The sequence below is a fragment of the Manis javanica genome, chromosome 6 (assembly GCF_040802235.1).
Source record: "Manis javanica isolate MJ-LG chromosome 6, MJ_LKY, whole genome shotgun sequence".
NCBI lineage: Eukaryota > Metazoa > Chordata > Mammalia > Pholidota > Manidae > Manis > Manis javanica.
In genome coordinates this window covers 88921420-88941696 of record NC_133161.1, presented here as the reverse complement: position 1 = coordinate 88941696, position 20277 = coordinate 88921420, and the positions used below count along the sequence as shown (strand labels likewise).

General features: G+C 36.6%; 1 protein-coding gene across 4 annotated transcripts in view; it reads right to left on the bottom strand.

Annotated features, from left to right (window-relative positions):
• RINT1 (RAD50 interactor 1) overlaps window positions 1-20277 on the bottom strand; it is a 29186-nt gene that overhangs the window by 3345 nt on the left and 5564 nt on the right. The window contains exons 3-12 of one of the 4 annotated variants that reach the window (XM_073238998.1): window positions 16938-17122; window positions 13288-13529; window positions 9876-10049; window positions 9624-9773; window positions 8929-9085; window positions 6612-6722; window positions 6287-6512; window positions 4712-4849; window positions 3975-4174; window positions 635-849 (exon numbers count right to left, since the gene is read on the bottom strand). In XM_073238998.1, coding sequence (XP_073095099.1) covers window positions 635-849; window positions 3975-4174; window positions 4712-4849; window positions 6287-6512; window positions 6612-6722; window positions 8929-9085; window positions 9624-9773; window positions 9876-10049; window positions 13288-13529; window positions 16938-17122 — 1798 coding nt within the window. Of the gene's footprint in view, window positions 1-634; window positions 850-3974; window positions 4175-4711; window positions 4850-6286; window positions 6513-6611; window positions 6723-8928; window positions 9086-9623; window positions 9774-9875; window positions 10050-13287; window positions 13530-15630; window positions 15718-16937; window positions 17123-20277 lie in introns of those variants that run through there. The other 3 variants (XM_073239001.1, XM_073239000.1, XM_073238999.1) reach the window with 3 other exon arrangements.

Sequence of the window (20277 nt, the reverse complement as noted above, 5' to 3'; positions counted from 1 at the left end):
AATAATAATAATAAAGGGAGAAATGTGGGATCCACATATAAATCAAGTATAAAAATCAAACGAATATTCATATTTGACCTGATTGTTTATAGTTCATAATGCGTGATCAAAACTGAAAGTTTCTGTGATGAATGCCCTTGTACTGTTCACCATGTAAGAATTTATTCACTATGTAAGAATTCGTTCACCATTTAAGAACTTGTTCGTTATGCTTTAGAAGATTGGAGACTGACGAGAATTAGGCTTGAGATGGATTAATGATTATGCATTGAGCATTGACCCCCCTATACAGAATTTTATTGTTGTTAACAACCATTTGATCAATAAATATGAGAGATGCCCTCTCAAAAAAAAAAAAAAAATGGGTGATGGGCTAGGCCACCAATCCCCATGTCATACACCAGCTCTCTGTATTTACACACACATCTGAAGGTTAAATTATAATCAGTTTATTCTGATTAAGAATGTTGAATATGCTTTAGAAAGATTTCCATCAAAAACAGTTAAAAGTGTATAGTACACAAGGCCAAACTTTGTGCTATCTAGACACCTTGGAAATCTGATTACGCTTATCTTTTAACTTTTGCCAAACTGGAGGTGAGAGTTGTCCTGTAAAGTAACACAGAGGACTTACCTTTCTTTTTTATATAATTTTGCAGCATCTTTAACTTCTCTAAAAACATGGTCTACTTGGCGGGTCAACATGTCAAGCTTTAAACGCTCTAAGAGGTTAATCATGTCGTCAAAGACAGAGCTCTCCATTGAGGCTAGCTGTCCCAGCTGCAATTTACTGAGAGTGTTATTCTCTGCAAAGACCTCCAGTGCTGCCTGCTGAAGCTGTAGAAAGAACTGAAAGCAGAAATATGTTAACATGTGTATTATACTTTTTTTAGCAGCTTGAAATATAATTTATATACAATTCACTCATTTAAATCATACTATTTAAAGTATACAATGTAGTGATTTTTAGTATATTCATAGTTGTGTATGTATTAACACAGTCAACTTTAGAACATTTCCATTATCCCAAAGAGAAATCCTGCATCCTTAGCTATCATCCCTCAGTCCTCTCCCTGCTCCCCGCAACCCTAGACAACCAGGGATCTTTCTGTCTATTGATTTGCCTGTTCTGTACTTTTCATATAATTGCAATCATACAACTTGTGGACCTTTATGACTGGCTTCTTTCACTGAGTATAATGTGTTCTGAATTCATCCATCTTGTAACACATATCAGTATTTAATTTTTTTTGTTGATGAATAATATTCCACTATACGGACATTCTACATTTTAATTATCCATTCATCAGTTGATGGAAATTTGGGTTGTTTCCACTTTTTGTCTGTTATGAATAATACTGCTATGAACATATGTGTACAAGTTTTTGCACAGACACATGTCTTTATGTCTTTTGGGTCTACTCCTGGGAGAACTGCTGGATCATAGGATAATTCTATGTTTAACTATTTGTGGACCCACCAGACTATTTTGCACAGAGATTGCACCATATTATATTCCTGCTAGTTGTGTGTGAGGATTTAACTTTCTCCACATCCACACTAATAGTTGTTATTATCTTTTTTATTGTAGCCTTTCTAGTTTTCATGAAATGGTATGCCATTGTGATTTTGATTTGCATTTCCCTGATGGCTAACTTCTTTAAGTAGTTGTTTTGGTCTAGACAGATTGAGAGTTATAGTAAACTGAGCAGAAATGTAAGAGTTAAGAGAATTAAAATGTAGTTTTTACAGTGGTACTTTTGGTAGAATTAGTATTACTCTTTCTGTCTTTTGATGGAAATCTTTCTAAAACATATTCAACATTCTTAACCAGAATAAACTGATCATAATTTAACCTTCAGATGTTGCAGACAATTAGTAAAAGATTAAAAATCTCCTAAATGTCCATTAACAGGGGATTGGGTATGGCCACACTAGTGATTGTTATGGACATGTGAGAGGCCACCTTCTATTTCTGCTGAAACTATCAGGGAAGAGGCACAGCCCTTTTGAGATTGCGCTCATGGACCATGTGAGCCTGGAGGCACCTATGGCCACACTTACAGAGTCCACCTGAGAAGAAAGCCAGAAACAAATAATTTTAGAGCAGCCTTGCCTAATCCTTTCAGTTACACACATTCCTCACCTTCTCACTCCACTCTACTCCCCGATTTAGGCCAGCATGAATTGGATTTCTGTCATCCACAACTGGAAACTCCTAATTCAGAACAGCTCGATATTCAGGGTTGGCACAACAGTCAATGGAAGGTGAACTCTGTCCACTCTTCCTTCTTCTTGCTCTAACTGTGTAAGCAACTTAATGTTTTTTATTTAAAGCACCCACAGGCTGAAAGACTGTGAAGATGATGAAATGACTTTTGATGTTAAATAGAATTTATACCATAATAACATACTAGAACACGGAATTCATTCATGATTTGAAGAGACAATTCTAAAATTTGGTTACTTTCCTGTTGACAGAAGGACCCAGTTAATTCAGCACCAGATTATAAATTTCCTAAGGATAGGGAAAATGGCCAATCTGTCTTTGTTAACAGACTACTATGCCAATTAAAGTAGTTAATGATGTTTCACAAATCTTTCACTGAAGCTAAAAATCTGGCCCTGAATGAGTGTCTCATTAGATCATCTGGCACAAGAATCAAGAATGACAATTTATTTCATGAAAAAGCTTAGCAGAAAATGGAGCAGTGTGGGAACTGACTGAATAAAGTACTTACTGAAATTAGGAACATAACATGTAAGAGTACACAATGAATGAATGTATTCTGATTATGTGACTTCATACAAACAAATGCACTCATCATTTACACTCTACATTATATTCATTTTATGAAATAATTATTTTGTCTTATTTTCCTTGCTCAGCAGAATTTTATTATGCACACAGATTTCAGTTAACACTTTTGTAGAAAAAGGATTTTAAATAATCACCAGGTCCCCCAAAGAGTCCAAGTTAGAATAAACTATAATCGTATTAGATTTTTATCTTGTTTATCTGTTATTAGTATATATATTTTTTGTATCCTATGTTTTTGTCTTATTATCCTATATTAAGATAAAGACTTGTTTTTTTCTTTCATAGTAAAAAGGAATATATTTTCTTCTAAATAATGCACTAGCAGTCATAATTTTTTGTCATAAATTCATAATTTAAAAGATTATTCTTATCATGTTTTCTAGACTAACCCTAATGCCCTCACACAGGCACTGAATATTTTTAAACGCCTGTGTTTGATTATATTTCACTTCTGCTTTTTTTGTTGTCTTTATTGCATTAAGATTTGACAATGTATGGAAATTTTAATATCCCCTGTGCATCTTTGTGACTCATTGGGACACACTAAAAAATTATGTTTTCCTTAATATACTGTGAACTTACAACCAAGTCCCAGTTAATCATTCTAATTATTTACTCTGTAATTTTTCTATTCCCATTTTACCAATCACATTTTTAGAGTGGTATTTTAAGTTTTTAGTCAAAATTATCATTGTTTTACTGTTTTACTTTCCTGTCTCATGACCCAATTATATGATACTTTTTATAATGTATCTTCATATTCCTTATCCTCAGTATAGTTGTTTTTTCACTGTTTAATGTATATTTCATTGTTTTATGGTTATCTTAATTCTATTAGTGCTCTTTGTCATAAAACCTATTTTGTAGGACAAACCCAGTGAAAACCCAAGCTAAATTTTGTATCCATACAGATTATCTTAGAACAGTGATTATTAATCTGTGAAAAATTGGCTTTCTTTTCCGATGATTAAAGTATCAGGATTATCTAACCATTTGAGACTGGACTGAGAAAGATGTACTTTAATCACACCTCCTAAGTTTGGCCTGCTTTTCTGTATGCTGCATATTTTGGCTTGCTATAAATTCAGCATTTCAAAAGGTAAAATTGTTCAAACTACTATATATTATATAATATAAAACCACATTAACTTACCACATTGTCAGCCCAGTCTGCTAGTACTGCTGAGATATAGTTCACGGCATTAAGAATTGCACAGTATCGGAAGCCAAGGGAAGCTCTAGTCTCTTCTTTCATCACCTGAGTTAGCCGTATCCTAAAATCATCTACCAAGTCCTTCTGTAACTCCAGGAACTGCAGCTTTCGGGATGCTGTGGGAAGACTTTTATACCTGTCTGTGGAGAAAGTTAGCAAGACATATGAAGTGTATCTGGTACTGTCCATGACAGTTACAGTCTTCCCTACTAACATCATTGGGCGCCTTTGTCAAAACTCAACTGAGTCAAGTATGGATCTACTTTTAAACTTTCTAAGGATATGGATTTCACAAGTATATGTATTTGTCAAAACGCACTGAACTATACTTAAGAGCTATGTATTTCACTGTATAAAAATTATGCCTCAATTTGTTAAAAAAGCCAGGTGAGAAAATTACATATGAAGACAGTTATGCTGAATGGAAAGAGAATTCAGGTAATAAAATTCTAATTTAATTGGTTTTATGTAACAATTCAGGAATTTTCCCCTCCAATGTTTAAGATCTGACTTAAATTATTAAAAATCAGAAAGGTAGAATATTGTGCTAGAGTTCTGGCAAACAGAAACTCAATTTGAAGATATTACAATAACCACTAGATAATACTAACTTTGTTGAATTAGTACCATGTGAAGAGTCAGTAAACAAAGTTTTATCTTAAAAGACTTATACTTACCAGTTATAACCAAGAGTAGTGTCATAAAAGTTTCTGCACAGTCTGGAACTTTCATTTCATCCACATCAGTGATGTCCTTATACTGGGATATCCAGGCAGTTTCTGATGAAAGCATTGAGTCCATTTTTTGAAGAGCAACTGACATGCAGAAAAAAGGATATGTCAATTACACAGTTACAGTCATTCGTGATTTTTCAACTCACAATTTTTTAGGGATAATGACTTTTCTATAGAAAATGAATGTGTAACTTTCTACTATCTGTACTACATTTAGCATACTGTATTTTAAGATTGAAAGTTTCCCCCCACCACACCAACCAAAATCTTCGAAACAGTTATATTGACTAGACAAGTTATATCCAAAATGATCCTATCAGGAGTAGAAATACTGTATGTAAAAATCTATAAAAGCAGTTAGCTATATATACTCCATTGGCTTGAATACTCCACTCTAGAAACCCACAGAGCTCAATTCTAGGAAAAACTGAGTTTGATGGGGAGAAAAGAAAATAAGATGACCTCTGAAGGCAATGTGGTAAGAAACTGACCAAGAAAAATGTATACATTTATACAGGGATCTTTCTGTCTATTGATTTGCCTGTTCTGTACTTTTCATATAATTGCAATCATACAACTTGTGGACCTTTATGACTGGCTTCTTTCACTGAGTATAATGTGTTCTGAATTCATCCATCTTGTAACACATATCAGTATTTAATTTTTTTTTGTTGATGAATAATATTCCACTATACGGACATTCTACATTTTAATTATCCATTCATCAGTTGATGGAAATTTGGGTTGTTTCCACTTTTTGTCTGTTATGAATAATACTGCTATGAACATATGTGTACAAGTTTTTGCACAGACACATGTCTTTATGTCTCTTGGGTCTACTCCTGGGAGAACTGCTGGATCATAGGATAATTCTATGTTTAACTATTTGAGGACCCACCAGACTATTTTGCACAGAGATTGCACCATATTATATTCCTGCTAGTTGTGTGTGAGGATTTAACTTTCTCCACATCCACACTAATAGTTGTTATTATCTTTTTTATTGTAGCCTTTCTAGTTTTTATGAAATGGTATTCCATTGTGATTTTGATTTGCATTTCCCTGATGGCTAACTTCTTTAAGTAGTTTTTTGGTCTAGACAGATTGAGAGTTATAGTAAACTGAGCAGAAATGTAAGAGTTAAGAGAATTAAAATGTAGTTTTTACAGTGGTACTTTTGGTAGAATTAGTATTACTCTTTCTGTCTTTTGATGGAAATCTTTCTAAAACATATTCAACATTCTTAACCAGAATAAACTGATCATAATTTAACCTTCAGATGTTGCAGACAATTAGTAAAAGATTAAAAATCTCCTAAATGTCCATTAGAAGGGATTGGGTATGGCCACACTAGTGATTGTTATGGACATGTGAGAGGCCATCTTGTATTTCTGCTGAAACTATCAGGGAAGAGGCACAGCCCTTTTGAGATTGCGCCAGAACTGGAGGAAAAAAACACCAAAAATTAAGAAACACAAAAAGACATCTCTCCCCACCCTAGGTAACATGAGCACTTACATTTTCTCTCCACAGTCAACCATCTCTGAAAACAGGTTTCCTCTGACAGAATATGCATGCAATTAGCAAAAGTGCCAGGATAGCCGTGAACACTATGCAGCTCCCTTTCAAACAAGAGCACCTCATCCACCAAATGACAGAAGAGATTGTCATCATAGAGCAGACAAGGAATATCAGCAGCTAACTTCTCAAGAACCAGCATCATAAGGCCCCGAGAAAACTCAAGCTGAAAGAAACAGAGAAGCACAGGGTAATGTAAACAAGGTATTCAGGGACACACCTGGCTCAACTCGATGCCTGGAGTGCTCAGGACTGAGTATCTTACCCTTGCATTTACTGAAGAGCCTACTTTGTCCAGTATTGGCTGAATCTTCTCTTCCAGAAACTGAGTGTGGTTCCCAATCCACATAAGTACCTGAGCCAAATACCATTCAGGCTAAGGAAGGAGGGAGGTAAAATAGTTGGAATTCTTAAGGCATTCCACAAGAAAGTCACAATTGAATGGCTTTATTTAATTGCATCCACATAGCACTTACAAAAATTAGTTGAAAATCCCTAGATGTATGGAGAGAACAGTGTAGCACAGAAAAGGCACATAGTGTATCTCTGGCAACTTGCTGCACTGATGGACAGTGACTACACTGTGGTATGGGTGGGGACTTGATAATATGGGTAAATGTAGTAACCACATTGTTTTTTCATGTGAAACCTTCATAAGAGTGTATATCAATCATATCTTAATAAAAAAATTTAAAAAAAAAAGAAAGAAAATCCCTAGATGTAAGAGCACAATTTACTCTGACTTTAAACTCATGCAAGGCTTAGTAATCAAATGTTTCTCAATGTCCTCCCAACAAATTCCAATAATGTGGCTTAAGTCAGTATGCATAAATTTACAATGCCATATATATTTAAAACCTAACACTTCAGAAATACGTAAAATGATGAGTGTTACAAAGAGCTGATAGCCTTTGAACTTTTTTTTTATTAAGGTATCATTGATATACAATCTTATGCTCAGGTTTCACATGAGCAACACTGTGGCTACTACATTCCCCCTATTATCAAGTCCCCACCACATACTCCATTATAGTCACTGTCCATCAGCGTAGTAAGATGCTGTAGAGTCACTACTTGTCTTCTCTGTGCTACACTGCCTTCCCCATGTCCCCCCTATACTATGTGTGCTGATCATAATGCCCTTTAATCCCCTTATCCCTCCCTTCCCACCCACCGTCCCCAGTCCCTTTCCCTTTGGTAACTGTTAGTCCATTCTTGGGTTATGTGAGTCTGCTGCTGTTTTACCTTTGAACTTTTTTTTAAGTAACATTCCAAAATAGTTTTAAACTTGACTTTCTTTATGCTTTTTCTTTTCAAAAGATAAATTAAGAAAAAACTTTGGCTGGTCTGCATTACAGAAAATACACATGCCTTAAAATAGGTATGATTAAGGAAAGGTAAGTATGCAACTTTTTACATTGTCCCTAGAGATGGTTCTACAAACCTTGCAAGTTTTGTTGGACAGGGATTCAAAAACATTTGCTGAACTGTAAATCTCTGTTGTGTGCTAGATGCTAGGAATGCAAAATTGAGTTAAGAGGCAATATCTAATCTCAGGTGCTGCAGTTTGGGCTTGATGACACAGTGCTGCCAACATAACTCACATTTTCCCACTTTACTACTGCCTCTCTGCAGCTTTATATTTATTGCTTTGTCTCACCTCTTCCTTACTAACTGGTTCTCTTCCTCCCACCAACACCCTGTCCAAGAAAGGAGGAGACTCATAAAGTGCAAAAAAAGAAGCTGAATTTAAGAACCTGAGATCCACTGCCACTCTACTCCTCCCCATGCAAATACAACTGCCTATCCCTGAATTCCTTTAAAATTCTATAAAGCCTATAAACTAATTTGCTTATGACACATGCAGTGCCTGGTATAATTCTGGTGTGATAACATTTAATTCAAAACACTTACTGAACCCCTCTGCTACTCTGCCCTGCCTTAGATGTAGCAGAACTCAAGGTCAAACAAAGTAATATCGACCCTCAAGCAACAAATAATGCTAAATAATTCTCAAATTCAAATTTCATTGAAAGTAAGTGCCTATGATTGTTTTCCAGATAAAATTAATGAAAAATCTCAGTAATATGTCCAATATACATGGGCATAGTCCCACAACTAAAATGTTGGTGTTAACTCCTCAAAGCCATTCCCATCATCTAGTCCCATACTCTCTTGCACAGCTACAAATCATTTTATCATCAGCACCTCTATTCAAAAGCTAATGCTCTATCTTTTCACCTTTACTTCTCTGATGTATTTATAAACCAATTTATTTATAAACCGAGCAATTTGCACAGTGAAACGTGTGGATCCAGGTGTAAAAAGCACCACAGCACACCCAAGGGGAAACTTGAGACACTGGTCAGGTGATGTGCTAATGAGTAAGCAGGTTCCTACAGCACATTAACACAAGTCCCGAAACACAGTTATAAAAGGCAGTGACAAAGTAAGAATTCAGCTCTTTAGAGAAAAAACAGAAATGTGAATAGAATCAGATTTTAACTTAAACTAGCAAAAGTATAGAAGCCCTTAACATTGTCCATTAATAAAAATCAAGGACATGGGATTGCAAAGCACACCTTGCTTATAACATTCGTCTGTCGGTTCCCTCTGAAGTGATACCTGAACCGCTTCTGAAGGGGAGTCAGCATAATCTGGATGGGCAGAATGACAGAAGGGGATGCAGGAAGAGAGTATTTTTCTGGAAGTTGTTTTGGCTCAGTAAGTAATTCATCTCTGATATAGTCAAGTCAAGGAAAAAGGAAAAATTGTGTGTGTGTCTGTTTACACACATACATGCACGAATACACACACATATATATACACAGTTTTTCCAACAAATATACTAAAATTAATAATACAGATAACTTTCCATAACATATGATTCAGTAAAAAGTGAACAAAAAATGTTAGAATTAATCTTTATGTCTTTCCTAAAATAAATAGTAAATAAGGAAACACATTCATGTAATCATTTTAATAACACTATGTTACTAAGGTTTCCTCCTGATTGCCCATTTTTTTTCTGTTGTCCCAAGAGACCTGTATATGATGTAAGCTAGGGTCAGTCATGTACTTCAGACTGACCCACACCCTCCCACCCACATGCAATTCACTTTGAAAGAGAACAACCCACCACTCCATGGGCGTATACAGATCAAGCCCAAACCCAGTATTCCTGTTTGGCTTCTTGGCCACTTTTCAAAAAGTTTTACTCTCTAGCCACAAATCCATCCTAGAGAAATTTAATAAGTTTTAACTCCAACAAAGATACGAGGTTTGCAGTTTCAGAAGCTGACAAAACAGAGTCTCCAGGTTATTGTATATCTCAGGGGCACTGGCTGGTCGATTGAAATTAACAGTTTGAGACTGAGGGGGTGTGATGAATGGCCAGTGAAGCTGTGCTAAAATGTCCTCAAAATCACTGCAAAGAAAAGTTAACACATGTTTCAGTAAAATACAGAGATCACCACATACCCCCTGAAAGCCATTATGAGCATGAACTATGGGTAAATTCCTTACTTACCTTGTAAGCTTATCCTTGAGAATCTTATGCCAGAATTTAACAGTGGCTCTCATGAAACCAAGAAGATGAGTACAAGATGATTCCTGAAGCTTGATGTCAAGCTCTGCCATTGACACCAGAGTAGAGGCTGCCTCTGGAACATTACTGGTCATCAGATATTGCTGAATGTTGTCACTGTAAAACAAGGCAAAAAAAACCTAAAAGACATTTTGTTCAGAATAATTCCAAGTGCAGAAAAGCTGCTTCGCCTTCCTTGTTCATAGAAAGTTATACCCAAAGAAGAAGGAAGCACTGCCATGAAGTGACTTTTTACCTGATACCCAAGTCTCTTGGGAGGATGGAATCCTCAAATTCAGCATTCTTCTGAAGAACATTGGCCCATGTTTAGAACACTTCCCTTCACCTTTCTCTTCCCACTATTCCCGAGAACAGGCTTGTCCTGTGTCCCATTCCCTCAGGCCCCATTCATTCCTGATAATCTGCCTTTTACAGAAGTCTTTAGTGTCTCAGTCCAGGGAATAATGTTGGTAGCATAAGTCAAATATGATAGTCTTCACAAATGTTTAGCTATTTTGCCTGGCTGAATTTGATCAGAGGAAACCTAAGAAGGTGGCACCCCAGAGGCCAGTCCTTTCAAGTTACTGTTAGTCAAGTTCCACACAAAATTTAAGGAAAACTTTACAGTAAGGGTAGCAAACTCAAAGGCCTACAAAGGCCTGATGGGTAAAGTAAATTTCAAAAGCGAAGTGGGTGAGGCCTAGGACAAACTGGAAAGCCCATACCCCTAAGGCTCCAGCCAACCTGCTGCCACGTTGGAGTGTGGGTCCAATTTGGTCAATCTTAAAATTTTTCTAGAGAAGCCAAACATCAAGATTTTCATGTAAAAGCAAACCAATTAACCAAATTCTTAAAAACAAGCCAAATAAAACATGTCTTCAAGACAAATTCAACACATGAGCTACCATTTTACATGCTGGGCTTTATAAAACAAAACATTTTCCTTAAAAATGCAATGTTTCTTCTGACAAAAATACCACAGTCCCTATTTTAAGCCATCTAAGAGTAAGGAACAAAAAGTAACCTTTTCAATAATCTCAGTTGGGCGATCACCCCCCTGCAGGAAATCAGAAGTGCGTGTTCTGCTCCAGGCAGCCCAGACACACGCCCCTCTTCTCTCCCCCCCACCTGGGGGCTCGGTGGAGGCACTGGGAGAGGACGGATGGGCTGGGACGCTCCCTTGTCCAGTGTGCTCCTTCAGCTAAAGTGCTGGGGTGGGCACAGCACTCTCCTCGGGAACAGGAATGTGCATTCCCACCCTGCAGAGCTCCACTTTGCACTGGTATTTTTGCTCTCCTTCTTCCACAAGCCACTTGTGTTTTTCACTGTCACTGTTTCAGGCCTCAACAAGAAGGCTAAGCGCCCATTTGTGATATTCATTTCTGTCAGCCCTTTTGGTTATCCCTTACTCTCATGCTCTCATGCTAAATTTCTTCTTCCTTTCTAATTATTTTTGAGATTTCCAACAGCTTTTGTCTTTAACATCTATTATGAGACTTGCAACCACTCTTTCCCCAGTGGGTGTCAACAAATCCACCACTTCCACAGCTCAGGCACTGAGAGTTCTTTCTGGGCTCGCACAGAGGGTCAGCTGGCGCAAGTGAGGGTGCCTAGGTCAGGTTCCCTACGCGTGATGGCGAATTACCTAAACACGTCTCACGGTTTCCCACTTCAAAGCAATATGAAGCCAAACTAAGTGGGCATAATGCTAAACAAAAGACTAACTTGTTGGGGCAATGTACAAATGTTACAAAATAACTTAAAATGTACCAGCAGCCACAGAGTATGGGGTACTACTTTCTAGGGTACAGTGGACTAGATCTCCACACAACTGAAGTGTGAATGACACTGAGAGCACAGGAAAAGCCAGGGTTACAGAGTGCATTCGCAGAGATAATGCTGTACTGTAACTCAAGAAACAGAGTAAACATGAAGAGACTAGTTCTATAAAGAAGAAGCAACTTCTTTTCAGAAAAGAGAAAGTGCTACAGAATAAAAAAAAAAAGCAAGTCATTACAAGGAAATTAGGAGATAAGGAAAATCTCAGAAGCCCAGAAGAAAGCTGGAAATAGAGTTGTATCACAAAAGACCTAAGGGAAGGAACACATTATTAAAAAGCGATTCCTATTTCTAATGATTCCGCAGACATACTTCTCTTTTCAACAATTCCAACATCAGAAAAAGGTTATCCATAACCATAGTCTCATTTTAATTAACTTAGCCTATTACTTTGGCTACTACCAAAGTGAGGCTTTTAACGACTTATTTTACCTCATAAAGCCATTAATACTGCCCATTATTGGTGTTTTCTTTCAGAGGGGTGAGGAAAAATGAAGTAAAATAACACAAGGTTTAAAATTCCTTCACTGCATATAATTTACCTAAACAAAGAAGGAAAGGCCCTAAAAAGCTTAAGTCAATTTTTGGAATCATTAGTAACAATAAGCTAATCGTAGGCATATCACTTTGTCCATAAATGTTAAAACTGACATGCAAAAAAAAAGATTTTCATACTGTTCTGATATGTAAAATTCTTTACAACCTCAGGAAACATATGCAGGAGAAAGTGATACTGCCTTACTCTTTGGAAGACATAACATAAAATATATTAACTATGATTTTAAATGGGGCATTAAGACTCATGAATGACTTTTCTCCATCAAGGCTTCCAGACACATTAATGGTTGCTGATGGCTTTGAAACAAGAGTAGTTAAAACAAAGCAAGGCTGGAACACTATAGGTTGGAGGGGCTGGGGAACTATCTCATGAAACCAAATAATCTGCCAATCTACACAGAAATGTTCATTTAGCTTGTTTGCAAGGCAACATCAGACATTCACAATTAACTTACTAGTGATATGTACTCAATTCAAAAAGAACTTTTTTCCGTGCCCACAAGAAGCAGAACTGCTACCATCTAAGTATATGCATAAGATAGCTCTTATTAGATGATTCTCACTGAAAAAAATTCTAATTATAGAGAAAGCAATCCATTTCATTAAGTGACTAAAAAGTAAAGTAAAAGTAAAATTAAGAAGAATATTACCACACTGAGGGGTTGTCTTATTGACATTATAAATAATCATTTTTCATCATGTGTTCACAGTACTACTATAAGACTTAAAATTTCTACTTAGATCACTATCTTTGACATGCAAATTAAGCTCCCTGAAAAGTTTATGTTCATTTGCAATAAAGGAAAAGAATCATTATCATAATGCTATTTTCATAACAACTGGTAAAATTACATTATTATAATCCTTAATTAACTCAATTATTTAATGGCATGCATGAACTCTAAGACAGAGCCTCAAAGGAAAATAATAATTATGAGAACAAAGAGGCCCTTTTTACCTTAGTTCTTCAATTTGTGAAATCCATTTAAGGTAAGCAAGATGCCGTTCAATCTCTTCAATTTGGTTAATCATGGCCCCAAGATCTTCCATCCAAGGCTGTGCGGTCAGCAAATGGCTGCTAATGCAACTGAAGAGATGAGTTTCTTGCTCCATAAACTGATTAAGGAATTGCTTCGATTCTTCTGCATTTTTTAAGGCACTCTGAATTCTTTTAGGGATTTCCGATGAAACTGTAAGTACCTGACCATACCAAAAAACAGCAGCAATCAGATGGATTTTCATAATCTTGTTTACTAGTTCATTACTTTCAAAATACATGTTTGTTCTAATAGAATTGAAAATTATAAATTAAAAGTTTCAAAGGAAAGGTTTGACTTTTGCATCGTGTACCAACCAAGCCTAAACATGAAATGCTCTATGTGGAGATGTGTACAGAGGGGCTGATCATACTGACCCCAGTAAGCATCTGTGGATCTGCCTTCATGAAGCTCAACACTTTCAGAGAATCCAGCGAGAACACTCGTATGCTTTATCTATTAATTGTTTTCCTTCAAAATACAAATGAAGCTCCGGTTCTAAAAGTCAGGGTATCTGTTTTTGCACAAGTTCCCTTGGTGATTCTGACCTGAGCCCAGGCTGAGAACCACTGACATGGTAATGTGATATCCAAGTAATGTCATTAGATGTGGTATTTGTTAAATGAATTTTTCTTATCGCACATGGAAAATCCATTAAGCATCAGTACAATATAAAGAATATTACAGAGGAATTTCAACTTAATCAACCTAATTAGACACTCTGTACCAGGTACTGTGCTAGAGAAAGCCAGGTAAGACACAGCCGCTGCCCTTAAACTCAATTGGTAAGGAAGAGAGGTGTGAGCAAGTAATTTCAACAGTGGGATTAATGCAATAGAAGAGAGATGCTAGGTTTAATAATGTACTACCTACTGTTTCCCAAACCTTTAAATATGCACAGGAATCACCTGGAGATCTGATTATAATGCAAATTCAAACTGAATAGCTCTGAAGTAGGGACTGAGATCCTGAATTTCTAACAAACTCCCACACTTCCAATAGCAAGGTTTTGAGGTGCCTGGCAACTGTGCTTGCACGGTTCAGACACAGACCTTTGCAGGATGGGTGGGAACTTTGGAAGGAAAGGAATTCCAGGCAGAAGGAACAGCTCAGTCATGATTAGAAAACGGCAAAAGAGCTGAGTAGAGCACAAAATACAGCTCAGAGAAATGCAGAGAGGAGATGAGCCTGCACAGGCAGGGAGAGACTATTTCACAAGTAGCATCTTGTACCATAGAAGAATGTGGGCTTTTTCCAATAGGTAATGGGAAGCCATCAAGAGTTTTTAATAAGGGATTAAGTCAGTTAGATTTATGATTGAAAAAGGTAATATGATGAAAATTACACTAACTATTAATTTGTAATAATAAAAACTGGAAAGCAGCAAAAAAGCCCACCAATAAAGGTCTGGTCAAATAAATTATGTACAGCCATATCTGAATACCATAAAATCATTAAAATAGAAGACAGATCTATATATGTTGATAGGAACACAAATAGTATATATAACATTAATTGTTAAAGTTATGCATATTTTAAGTATATATATGCTTGCATATACATAAAAGACTTTAACTGTGTGACTATATTATATATTTGCTTATTTACGTACATTGAAATTTCTGTAAGGAGTAAAAAAGAAAAGTCACGTGGCAAGATGAAGAAAACAGAAGATGGGCAAACTATCCATCAAATGCAAGAGAGAATGCAGTCCGAAACTGAGGGGTTGGTGGCAGGGTGGGAACAAGAGGACAGATTCTAGAGATGATATGGAAGCAGAACTCAAGAGGTCTGGGTGAGGAAAGCAGAGGAAGGATGGGGATGAGGGGACTGCCTACAAAGGCTCCTAGGTTTCCAGTCTGAGTGACAGGCAGATGGTACTGCCATTTTTCAAGACAGTGAAGCACTTTAAGAAATGGATTAGGGCAGTTTTGGATATGCTGAATTTCAGGTTCCATTAGGAATTTTACCAAAAGCTTCCATGGTCATCAGGAAAACACACGTGATTACAGAGGGGCCAAGAGCAAATGGCAAATTAGGAAGTAGAGATGGTTACAAAATAAGGTGACTTTTTGAAAATGTCTAACAGTAAAAGAAGGAACTAATACTAAAAGATGAGGGGAAAGTTGTTTGTTCAGGTTTTCAGAAAGAGATCTGGATGTGTCCCTATGCTAGGGAGACAGGACTGAGGGGCAGAGGATAAAGATATAAAAGGGTTAAGTAAGTTCAGAGGTAGAAGGAAGGGCCTGGGGCAAGACAACTACCTTAGATTGATCCTCTGCTGAATTAGGAGTAGAAATGGATGCAAATGAGTTTGTGGAGTATGGGGTACACTGTTCACTGGATTCCCACTTGATGGCCTCTATTTGTTTCTGGTTGGAAAAAGGAAAGGACAGAATGGCTAGTTCGGGTAGGTGTCTTGGGGAGAACTGGGAAGAATGGCTGAGTGGAGTAGCAGAGAAGCCGACCATCCCACAGGACTGCCAGGTAGGGCTGAGAACCACCCATGTGGGCTGGTGTCCCTCACTCAGCTGTGTCCTTTCCTCCAAGAGAGCCCATGGGCCTCTGGGAGAGGACAAGGAGGACAGGGCTGGGCTACACTTAGAAACAAGCAGTTGGACATCGTGGGAAGACAGGGAGACTATGGTGCTAGGGAGAGAAAAGTATATTTAACCCAATTTAGCAGCTACACGATAAAAATCCTTTATTTCTGACAAATACACCGTTGCCAGTACAGGGACCCACTTTTTTAAGACTACATTCACTGTTTTTTTTTTTACACTGATTTCATTGACAAACAGGAGAAGTTTGACAGTTCCAAGTATTGGAGAAGATGTGAATTAATGACATTTCTTGTCTCTTCCAAACATTTTGGAAAACAATGTGGTATTATCTTTTTTATTCTTTTTTTTATTAAGGTATCATTGATATACCATCTTATGAAGGTTTCACGTGACCAACACTGTGGTTACAACATTCACCCATATTACCAATTCCCACCCCCCGCCGCCCCATTGCAGTCACTGTCCATCAGCATAGTAGGATGCTATAGAGTCATTACTTGTCTTCTCTGCATTGACTGTTTTTTTTTACAACTATCTTAGTATGTTCATTGTAAAAAAGAAAAAATGTGAAAATACCAGAAGATACAAAGAAAAAAAAAATCACCTGTTAACTAACCACCCAGAAATAACCATACTGTGTTGCTTATTTTCATGTTCTCTCCCCATGAGTGCATATATAAAAAATTTGGAATGGTGGTGTTATTTTTGTATACCATGAAATTAGTTACTTGTAGAGCATTTTAAAGTCATTGTGTGAAATGCTATCTAAAATGTTAGCTATAGCTATGTTTTCAAAACAAATCTTATCAATAGAAACTTTGTCTTTTATATAATTTGTATAATACCTAACACACTGTAGGTTCTTAAAACCTATTAGACAGTTTAAAATGATCAGACTGTCACACTCTATATATTCGAAATTCTCTATTTAATAATGGTTATATCTAAATTACATTTAACTAAAATGAGCATACTATTGATATTATTTCAATGAGTTTAATACTTGCCTGTTCTTCTAACTGCATTTTACTTTCTGTCATCTGTTCTATGAGTTTATCAAGTTTTTTTAAAGATTTAAGGTCATTTCCAACTTCTTTTTCTATAAATGCAGACACATAGGAAGGGAGATCACCATTATTGGTACCTTCTCTGACTTGTTCATTTCCAATAAGAGCTTCAATATTTATGTCACCTAAAATTAAAGAATAACAATTACTCAATACTACTAAGTACTATGGGGTTAAAGGAAATACAAAAGATATACAAGGCAATATATCTACCTTCAAAAGTTAAATAGTATCTATATACATACTATAGATACACAAATACCTGTAGAGCATGTGTACATGTATATGAATATACATATATACGTTAATTTGGGCACTTTGTGTGTATATAGTATGTATATATACATATATATACATGTATGTAAATACACACAAATACCCAATGAATAGGTATAAAGCAATCTACCAATCAAGTACTAAGAGCCGAGGAAATTCATAGTAAAGGAAACATTCCTAGTCTGTTCTAATAACCACAGATTTTAATAGATGTTGGCATGACAATGCAGTTACAGACAGATATTAAACTTTTCCAGAAAACCTTCTATCTTAATCTATCTTATTATTGGGGAAAAAAAGGTCAAATCCGATTTTATTGAGAGGTTTTATTAGATTAGTAATACAGTTTCAAAATTTTTAAGGAACCAAATGGTATGGCCTAGAATAACACCAAAGGAAGACTATGGTCTTAAAATGTTTAAATATATATATAGTATTGTAAAATTTCAAATATATGAAAAACTCTGACAGGGTTACCAAGTGAGTAAAAACACCTCCTTATATAAGAGTAAAAAAGTTTCAAAGCTTCAAATGCCATTGTACAAAGATGTCCATGTCAGAAACAGAAAAAAAAGAACAATGAGAGAAACACAAAATGGCTGGTGCAACCACTAAATTATCCAGTCTACAGTGAGATTCTTCCCATGGCAAATAAACTAGACTTGGGCCAATTCACATTGCACCTACTAAAAGTGGCAAAAACAGGTGCTTTGGAACCATGGAGCCATTTCTTGAGGAAAGTGGTGGCAGAGGCAGCATTTAGGATAACAGCAAACAATGCCCAGTGAACAAAGGACAGAGTAGCTTTACTCTCATCCCATTACTTATGTGCTTGACATTGATCATTTCCTGTATTTTACAAGTCAGTTCTCTCACTCTGCAAGGGTCTAAACCTTCTTGCACTATCCAGAATGTTTAAGACATAATTAAGCAATTTAAGTCACCTCTAACTGTGGAATGAGGCAAGATTTGAATATATAAAAAATTTTCAATTTTTATTTAAACTAAGCACTTATAAAATGAAAATAGATTTCTAGTAAATACTTAGTCCACTTCAAAGGCAATTAAATTATTTTCCACTGTGGACCAAAAGCACTGCCCCTCTTTTTCCAGAGTATCCCTAGCTGTGCCTTTGCTGACCATCTGGCCAGGGGTGGCTTTCTGAACGGGAAGCTTGAAGATCCACAGCAGCTTCCTGGCAAAGGAGGTAGGAGGGATCTCTCCTTCCTCTACACCCCACTGTGTAAGATAAACTGTTCCCCTTTATGAAGGACCTATTTCCAAGGATGAACTATGCCCTTCTAGTTAATTATGGTTTCTTTCTTCCTGGGGAAGGTTAGGAAACCTGAAGTCTGCATCAAACGTGGCATAATGGTAAGTCCATTTCACTAGCAGTCATTAAGTTCCCTGCTATTAAAAATGCTCTACTCTACTCAGTCCACAACTTGAGTTATTCTACCTACAGGGCTTTATCTTCCTAGATTTGAGTATTTCCCAAGGATAAAAAAAAATAAACAAAAGATAATGTAAAAATGTAAGAGCAGCAGCCATTGATCTCCAAATGAAAATAAATGCTATAAGACCCTACAAAGAGAGAGTGGAAAGTAAACATTAGAATAAACCTGAACATACAGTCTATTTCTCTACTTCAGGTTTGCCTGAAGGATTTGATTCTCTCTAAACAAGCCTTTTGTTTAGCTACAAGGACTATAGCAATTTCTTAAAAAGAAAAGAAAAGAAAAGAAAGAATGTATGCATGAGAGATAAAGCTACAGGAACAAGACAGAGCCTCCTGGGGAGCAATACTGGTTGGACTTCACCCTTCACCTCTGTCTTGGAGCTGCCCTTGGAGAACTTGGCTCTTCGCCAAAAATGGAGTTTTAAGAAAACCACAATGGAAGAAAGGCAAGAGGTTATAATCAGCCTCACTATAAAACAAATGACACTTCTGATAAAATGAAAATATAAATAGCTAGATAAAGATATGCCTAAATGCAAAAGTTAACTACTAGCCATTGTTCAATTATTTATGTGAAGACTAACAACATATACCATGTATGTTTAGTGCTGGGTATGTTCCTCACACCCACCCCCTTGCCCTCTCCAAAACAAATTTTCCTTGGTTCTATTATAAGAATTGTTCATATGCTGAGAACTAGCAGCCCACTATTAGGTAGAAACAAAAATTAGCATTAAGTCTATGCCTCAATTTCCCAACTATAAATTACAATATTTGCCCAGCTTACACTTAAATGTTGCAAATGGGACTAATATCCCTGCTTCCTAACTCTTTGTTTTTCTTTTCTTATTTTCTTCTACAAATATAATCAGAATTGGCTGGTCTGTACCAAACTTCATTAGTGCAGAAATCCATCTGCTATTACGTATAGGAGTCACCCTGTCTTCTTTTTATATTTATCTTAAGTAAAACAAGTGAGCTGTGTGGCATTATCTGCAGACACACAGAAGCAGGGCTATGTGCAGAGGGAATGTTTTGTGAATGTTAAGGCTACTGTAGCTTAGGGAGTAAATTCTATCTTTACTTAAAAAAAAAGCTGTGCTCTTTTGATATAACCATTTAAATGCAACATAGTATATTCTTAGTCAAATGACATTCTTCAAAATGATACATTGGTGATTTGGGAGGCTTTTATGTGTCTCCTTTACCCTGTTTTTTGTAAAGAGCACTCCTAATTGCAAAGAAGTTGAATGAGCCACCTAAGGAGGGACAAGGATAAAGTCTACCTCTGCATTTATCATTTGCTAAAATGACAGCTCAGTCATCAACTTCCCAGGTATCTGTATGGGCAAAGGTGGAAAGGGAAGGGTTTAACTGAAAGATATGGGGGACTTCCAAGCTCCTCAAGGAAAAGGAGCGAGTTGTGGAGGCTATGATTGTCAAGTGCTGTGGACTACTTACAGCCTTTTTTCTGAGGCAGACTGGATCAGTAGGCAATGTTAAAGGCAAGCCTATATCCTAAAGCCAATTTGATAACATGGGTAC